Below are 8,177 nucleotides of genomic sequence, written 5' to 3'. Positions count from 1 at the left end.
GATAGAAGAGCAAAAAATGACAACTACTTTTTCCAAGGTGGTCAAGCACATTCTTCTCTGAATATTTAATTATTGTCCAAAGATTTAAAGTTGAAAAGGTCTAAGAATGTGATTAGATTAAGCCCGAGTCTAATAGACTATCAATGCCACAAAAAGCCTTTGCAGAACTAGATTACCTAGAAGTGTTGCTAGAAAATTAGGATAAGACCCAATTAACACACTTCATTAGGTTCCCACAGTTTTATAAAAACACAGGACAGGGATTGCACTGGAGATTTCACTAGCTGAGGGAACTCCCAGGTGTGGAAACTCTACCAGTACAGGCTGGTAACCTATAATTATAGAGAGTTGTCTGGCAAGTAAGAGGTTAAGTGACTTGCCCAGGCTCATACAATAGGATATTTTTAAAAACAGAGAAAAAGGCATTTGAGGACCATTATTATCACTGAGCCTGTAACCACATTAAAGTGAAAGAAATCTTTCTGAAAACTCATTCAGGTTAAAATGTCACCAAGTCTTTGAAAACTCCCTGGAGGCAGGACTATGTATTTTCCAAGATGAGGTCTCTGTCTGGTAATTCATCAAGATCAAAATGAAGTTAAGACAAGAGTATGCAGAGGCCCCTCTGTGACCCATTCCAGGAGGATACCACAAAAGAGAGAGGCGAGCATCTGTTCCAAGATGCATTCAAACAAAAGAAACACACAGAACCAGCAATATTTAAAAAAAAAGATTTAAGATTATAAATAATAGGTCATTGTCACAAAACATTTCAGAATTGAAAAAGCAAACAATCTGGCTTTTCAGGAATAAAAAGCTTTCAATGCTTGTAATTTTACCTCATTATTTAAAGGTCTTGTACATTAACTTTCCAGTCTCCTAAGGCACACTTGTTGATTCAAAATGCTAATGTTACCATCCTGCTCTGGCAGGAATAACTGGCAATGCATTAACACTAAGATGTGAGAAAAGCAGCAATTGTACGGTCACAATTATTCAAGAAGATAGGAGAAACTATAACGTTGAGGGATTTTAGGAAAAGTCAACATTTAGGAGGTTATTTGGCAATCCTGTTAAAGTACTCTGGGTACCAATCTGATCTGAATCTTTCATTTTAAGTCAAATGCACTTCTGAGGCCGGTGAAAGAAGATGGAAATTAATGATATGTCAGAATCTCTTTTTTTTTTTGAAGGCAGGAGAGCTCACTGCAGGCTGGTGTATATGTGCAATAAATCCTACACTCTACCAAGTGTAGGTGCCAGCTTCCAGGCAGACTCTTAAGGATAAAAGGATGATGCGCATGCCCAGAGATGCTACCCTCAAAAACCAGCTTGCCTATGCCTACCCCGCCATTCACAGACTGGAAGAGAGGCATCATATAGTTTGATATCCACATGCTAGATTTCTCTGAAAGTTAAGAAATTCCTCAGGGTATATCCTACAATAGCCTTATTATCTTCTTATGTGAGACCCTGACTTGGTGTTGCCCCATCTGGTGAAACCCTAAGGTTTTATATACACACAATGGGTATTAATTTGTATTATTTTAAAAAGCAAAAAAAAAAAAAAAAAAAGATTGTCCACAGATGAAACACGGGATGAGGTTCGAGACTGAATCTGTAGTGGAGTGTTGTTAGTCAATTGTAAACGGCTAAATTTGGAAAAGTGTGTACTATACAATACACATATTTAAAGGACAGGAAGAAGGGAGGGAAAGGGGAAAGTCGGTATCATTCCAACTCTGACAAGGTGCATGGTCTTCGGAATTCCTGTCCACGTTCATGAATCCATTTATTGGATACTAGGAGAGAAAAAAACAGAGTAGAGTTTATTTCTTCTTCACCTCTCTCTAGCCTCCACGGGATAGTGGTAAGAGTATCAAGATTTGGAGGCACTAGCTCTAATCCCATATCCACATACTATCCCCCTGGGTGACTTTGGACAAGGCATGGTGACTTCCCCAGCCTCAGGTTTGTCATCTGAAAAACTGAACCAGAACAGGATTTATAACTTCTGTGTGTGCCATAGACCCACTAGCAATGTCTAGGGAAGTCTCTTCTCAGAATCAAGTTTTTAAGTGCATAAAATATATAAGCATACCAAAAAAAAAAAAAAAATCACACAGATTTAATTATCAGACTAGTGAAACAAACAAAACAAGCTGATGCAGCCCAGGTTAAGAACTCCTGAAGGAGGGACCCTTTCTGAGGCTCCTCTAAGTGCCAAATCTGATTATTTTTATGAACTTTTCCCATTTATCTAAGAGGTAAATCATTAATAAAAACCCAATGTGGGCTAAAATTTAAGAAATCAGAACCTGGCTAAGAATTTTTAATATCTGAACTGCTACTAAGAATACAAAAAAGGAAGAAAGGAAGTTACAAGATACTTAGTTTGTTTTCACTTCCTGGTAGTGGCTGCTTTTTAAAATGAATCTTTAAAGGTAACCACCCTTGCGTTCCTATGAAACATACATGAATCTAAACTACATGTTCAGAAAACAGTGTTAGAAGAGGAGCCATCAGAACTCAGAGTCCTTAGCTATCCACTTCTTTATCTGCTTAATTCATCTAGTTCTCTATCTCCCCAATTACTTGTTTATTCACAGGCAATACAAGTTTCTGGTCAATCCCACTTCCCACAGCCCCAGCCACTGGCACTGTTTTAAACTATGACTACTGAAGGCAAGAAATGTCATGGCCCCAAATCCAAAGACACTACTAATGAATCCAGAAGTGAGACAGATTAAGTGTTGTGTAACTTTTGGATTTCCTCAACTCAGTTTCTATGAAGGTTTAAAATTACGTGTCTCATTCTCTTCCTGGATGATATCAGTTTTTTAAAAGGCACTATGGTTAATAACAAGCCATCTTTAGGGCAGTGTAATACAGATGGCTGGCCCGGACTCAGCTGACTCCTGTCTCTGACACAGCCTAAGGTCTGGCTGCCTGATCCTGCAGGTCATCTCTTGTCCATAGCCTCTCTTCACCCCTGCAAGGGGCAGAGCAGGTACCAAACTGCTTTTGGTAAAAGGAAGTGTTCTCCTCCCCAGGTGTTAACTATCCTAATGAAATCACAAGACTGATTCCCAAAAAGTTAGACTCCAAATCTTCAACAGAACCTAGGAGGTAAGATGCCTACCCCATTTGTTTCCAACTAGTACTGGACAGGCTGCATGCCTCGTACTATAATCACCTTCTCCACTTGCAAACAGATTGTACCAGAACACTGCTGTTCCCTGGGAAATGAGAGAAGAAGAAAAAACTCATCTTCAAATAGTACATAAGTCAGGTTAGTATCCCTTCCCTTGACATTGAGAACACACTTCTTTGCATAAAACAGAACTCTTCTCAAGCAAAGCCATGTCTCCCCTCTGCCATACCCACTTCAAGAGTTAAATCCTTAAGACCTGAACTTTTAAGAACTGAACAAGATGAGAAGGCGTGGCAGGATTGCAATCTGCCCCAAGAGACAGCCCCCAGGGATGAGATCAGAGTAGCTGCAGTGCCAAACACCTTCAGCTTTTTTCCGTTTGAGGGGCGTAGAGATCACCCCACCACCTGGGTCCCAAATGAGCCTCTCTCTCAATCTGAGTCTGAAGATTGAAAACACAGACCCACAGTCTTCTCTCTCCCCACCCCACACAGACACATGCATACAATTGCATGCTTCAGCAGGCACGTCTCACAAAAATACACAATTGTAACTAAACTTAAAAAGCACAGCTCTTTAACTGAATCACAAATTAGAGAAGTTATCCTCCTAGACCTAAAGGCAAAATTTACCTTCTTGGGCCAAACACTGGCTCCTACTTCAGGAAAGACAGTAGCTCCCCCTGCTGACACATCACTCATCTACAAAAGACACAAACAAGGATGATGGGATCTGCCAGGATTCTAAATGCTGAAAGCTCATAGGCATCTAAAGGGACTCTGGAGGCTCCATCTAGAGTCATCTAAAGCTGCGAAGATTTTCAAGCTGTGCCACCTTGCGGGGGAAAGTGGGGAAGAAGGTGGAGACCAATTTTAGTACTTTACCCACTATCTTCAGAGAAAAGAGGAATAAACTCAAGACAAAGAGAATGGGGCTATCTGGGATTGACCGCTATAGATCATACATGGATTATTAGCTTTGAAATACTTAGAATTTGTGACACTCATGTTATAGTCAATGTATAATGGAAGATGCTATTATGATTCGAATGGGGGGAAAATACAGCATTTGTGTCTACTCAATTCCTGTGAAAACCTTAGACGCAGATGTTAAAAGTTACTTTATTTCAGTAAGACTAATGCAGCCAGGCTGCACAGTACATAAGAAGCCTTGCAGTCAGGAAGACCTGAGATCAAAATCCTGCCTCTGGCACTTATATAGCTGTATGACCCTAGGCAAATTACCTCATCTTAGCCTCAGCTTCCTCCTCTGAAAAATGGTGATAGCACATACCTCCTAGGATGGTTGTAAGGATCAAAATGACATAATATATGTAAAGTGCTTTTCAAACACTATGCTTTGTGCTATATAAGGCGCTATATATAAAGGCTAATACCATGATTATCCAGTATTAACAAAAGAAGTATACAACTAAACATTATTATAGCATAAGAATCAAACTATGGTATAAACAAACTCTACGATACTGTCGATTCACTGTGTCAAGCAGTGCCTGAAATCATAGAGAAACCACTGTCAAGCAGAGATTGTTTTCGCTCTAACAGAATGTGGCTCATAACAACTTCCCAAAGAGAACAGAAATGCCCAAGGGGAACTTACATAGAACAACCATGTAGCGATTCTATTGCCTGTGCCCAGCTCTTTGAAAGCATCTGGTTCATCTTTCTGTGGAGAAGGCGGAGAAGATTAAATAGATGTCAACCTTTATGAACCAAACAACCAATACAACGGCAAGCGATCAATAACAGGCTGAAGCTTCTGTCAAAATAACAGTTTCCTTTGCATATTGCTTTCCACATAGTATCTGACTGACATTTGAAAAGTCATATAAATTCAATATATGTGTATGCTAAATATGTTTTTTAAACCAAAATACTAACAGAAAAGAGAAGAAACCACCTACCATCAGTTAATACTTATTTTACACCAATTAGAAACAAAGCAAATCCCATTTCCTAAATAAGAGCCTATAGTAAAAGGATGTATTTTTCTGAATAGTGTTCATATGTGGTGCCTATCATCTACTTTTTAAAAAAAATTGCTTAGAGATTTATGCTAATCATACAATTGATCTTTGATTAGAAAATCCTTTTAAATTCTAAAGAATAGAAGTAACTTCCACAACAGAAGAAATGCATCTTCCTCTAGGCAGTTACCAAAAGACATTTCAGGGGAAGTATAAATAGGTCACACTCTAGGGTTTTTCGTAGGCTAAAAAAGTTCAAGGCACTTTCTATCATGAGACCCATCCAAGGGCAAATTTTCAGAAAAATTAAGTTACTCGGTATTATCTTTCACTTTGGACAGCTAACATTTTAATCTCTCTATAGGAAAATATAATTTAAATCTAATTTTAAAAAGAGTAGGGTCAATTCATGGTACTGCTTAAATCTCATATTCACAGTCATTAAAATGAGTTCTTTTTAGCCTGTTAAGATATAAGAAATGTGTTTTTGCTGGCACAAACGATTTGGGATCTAGGAATTTTGCTTAAATCACTAAAGGGTTGTACACCACAAAGGTTGACTCAATTCTTTTTACAAATTCCTAGCTGTTTTTAAACATTAAGAAGTCTAGAAAAGGAATGGAAATATTTGGCACAACAGGACAAGATGTGCTATTTCTCATAATTCTGTGTGATTAATCAGAGACAGTATGTAATATTAAATTATATTACTAAAATAATAAAGGAGGTGATTGTCCCACTAGATTCTGTCCTAGGTAGAACCCATCTAGAGTACTGTGCTCAGCTTGTCACCTTTCCAAAATATGGCACCCCAAATTGAACTATGTCTAGCAGGTGAGAAAGAGGCCATTCAATCAAAACTATAACATGAGAAGTTCAGGGGATGTTTACTCTAGGAGAGAGAAGAATTAGAGCAACCACAATCTTTGTTTTCAAGTATTGATCTGTCATGCAGAATAAAAAAACAGGCTAATTAAAATTAGATATTAGGAAGAAAGGCAAAATTAGGCTCAAAAGAAAGGACTTCCTAACAGAGCGGTCCACAACAGAAGGGTGGGCTGATCTCGACAGGTTTCTATTCGTAGAATAAATTCACAACGCAGGAAAGAATATAATTACATAATGCCCGGTAACCTCAAGATTCTATGATACCTGCTTTTATACTTGGGTAAAGCTGGAGTTTAAAACCTAAGCGTAACTCTCTGAAGAAGGGAGGAATTGCTATTTCATGACAATACTGTAAACGCTTTCTCCCTCCCTTCATGAAGTAGACGATGAGGCAAAGATAAAATCATATGCTATGTACTAAACAGCACCAATTTCATTGCTGAGACTATAAGAACAAGGCTAATCTTTACTGATTTCCCTTAAAATTGTTTTTGTTTCTCCACAAGGAGCATATCCAAGGATATGCTCCAGTTACTCACTCACATATGAATTAATTTGGTTTGTATGAATTTCAGACCATTTCAAAAGTCGATTCATGCAATTAATATGTATATTAGTTTCTACCATAATCAAGAAAACAACAGTGTTTTTCATCCTACTGATTTCCAACAAAACACATTTATGTAATGGTTAGTAGATAGTCAATAGACCACGAGTGTCCACCTTATATTAATGCATAGACACCCAGAGTCACCTGAACTCAGTAGTGGTATTTTAGTAATAGCTATATGTGCAAATCACAAAAATTTATTTTTATAAAGAAGATAGATTTGAGTTTAGTCAAAAGCACAATAAATTCCAGGAAATCCAAGCAACTGGAAAGCAAAGGACTTCTTTTCTGGTACTTTTTTCCTAACTGAAAGGGATATTTATATTTTCAGTTTAACTTTATTCCAATCAAATTAGGTCCAAGTAATGTACAGAACAAAGTATTTGTGACTTAGAAGGGAAAAACACACATCTAACTGGTTCTGGATTTTTTTTTAATATAAAATGCATCATTTTCACCACAACATTCTCGATTGAATGTAACTGATGAATTAAATGGCAACCCCCTTCATTCATCTGTTCCCTTGGTGGTTTAGTAGGCCAAGGAATTTAAAATAACGATAACGGTAACAGCAAGAATGTGGAGAAACACTGTGCATCGCCTACGCTTTGGTGGATTTTTGTCACCCTTTCATCTTTTTACTTGCCCGTGCAAAGTCAAAGTGGGGTTCATACTGTCCTCCCACTCCATAATTTGCCACCTGAAAGAGAAAACAATGCATACACATAAAGAACAAAATACAAGAATAGCTGGACTTACCCTTCCAAAATCAAAGTGAGGCTCGTACTGGCCCCCTACGCCGTAGTTGGCTACCTATGGTGAAATGAGAAGCAACATAGCTAAAAGCAGTTACAGTTCCTGGGGAGCTGGGGAGAGAAGAGGAGGCATTCATCGTGTGCTACCTTTGAACTGTTCATGATCACTTCTAGCCAAAATTTGGGAAAAGCCAATCCTTCCTCAGTGTCTTCACTCAAAAATCAGTGCAGGTACAACCTCACGGGTCAGCATGAAAACCTCAAAGGAAACATTCAGTGAAGACCAAGGCTTCTTCCAAAGCCCAAAATGGTGGCAAACCCCCAACTGCTTCTGTTTTCTACTCAGACTAGGTCCTTGTCCTGCCAGCTGTGTTCAAATTCAGCCTCAGACACTTACAAGCTGTGTGACCTTCGACAAGTCACTTCACCCTGTTTGCCTCAGTTCCCTGATCTGTAAAATGAGCTAGAGAAGGAAATGGAGAACCTCTCTAGTATCTTTGCCAAAAAAGCCCCAAATGGGTTCACAAAGAGTCAGACACGACTGAACAACAACTGAAAACAGAGAAGAAGTAAACACACATACAATCTTTTCTGCTTGATGCCTCTAATCAGGTAGTTAAAGCTTTCTTTCCATGCTATGTTCTCCTTACCATGCTGCAAAAACCAAAGGCAGGACTGACCTATTGAGCAGAGAGGTGAAGACCACAGCAGGGAAGAAAAGAACAAAGGAATAAGTGAACATAAGGTCCACAGACCTTCTAGATATTCTCAGGACATGTGTGT

At 38.6% G+C, this 8,177-nt stretch overlaps 1 protein-coding gene across 4 annotated transcripts in view; it reads right to left on the bottom strand.

Annotated features, from left to right (window-relative positions):
• Positions 1-719: 719 nt before the first annotated feature.
• The window catches only part of P4HA1 (prolyl 4-hydroxylase subunit alpha 1), a 65,606-nt gene continuing 58,148 nt past the window's right edge, over positions 720-8,177 (bottom strand). For 2 of the 4 annotated variants that reach the window (XM_072628220.1, XM_072628217.1), the window contains exons 11-15: positions 7,399-7,452; positions 4,775-4,840; positions 3,787-3,855; positions 3,143-3,239; positions 720-1,802 (exon numbers count right to left, since the gene is read on the bottom strand). In XM_072628220.1, coding sequence (XP_072484321.1) covers positions 1,732-1,802; positions 3,143-3,239; positions 3,787-3,855; positions 4,775-4,840; positions 7,399-7,452 — 357 coding nt within the window. In that variant the 3' untranslated portion in view covers positions 720-1,731. Of the gene's footprint in view, positions 1,803-3,142; positions 3,240-3,786; positions 3,856-4,774; positions 4,841-6,963; positions 7,340-7,398; positions 7,453-8,177 lie in introns of those variants that run through there. The other 2 variants (XM_072628218.1, XM_072628219.1) reach the window with 1 other exon arrangement.

This window comes from Notamacropus eugenii, chromosome 1 (genome assembly GCF_028372415.1).
Source record: "Notamacropus eugenii isolate mMacEug1 chromosome 1, mMacEug1.pri_v2, whole genome shotgun sequence".
NCBI lineage: Eukaryota > Metazoa > Chordata > Mammalia > Diprotodontia > Macropodidae > Notamacropus > Notamacropus eugenii.
The sequence above is the reverse complement of the archived record's forward strand: the minus strand, read 5'-3'. Positions and strand labels throughout refer to the sequence as shown.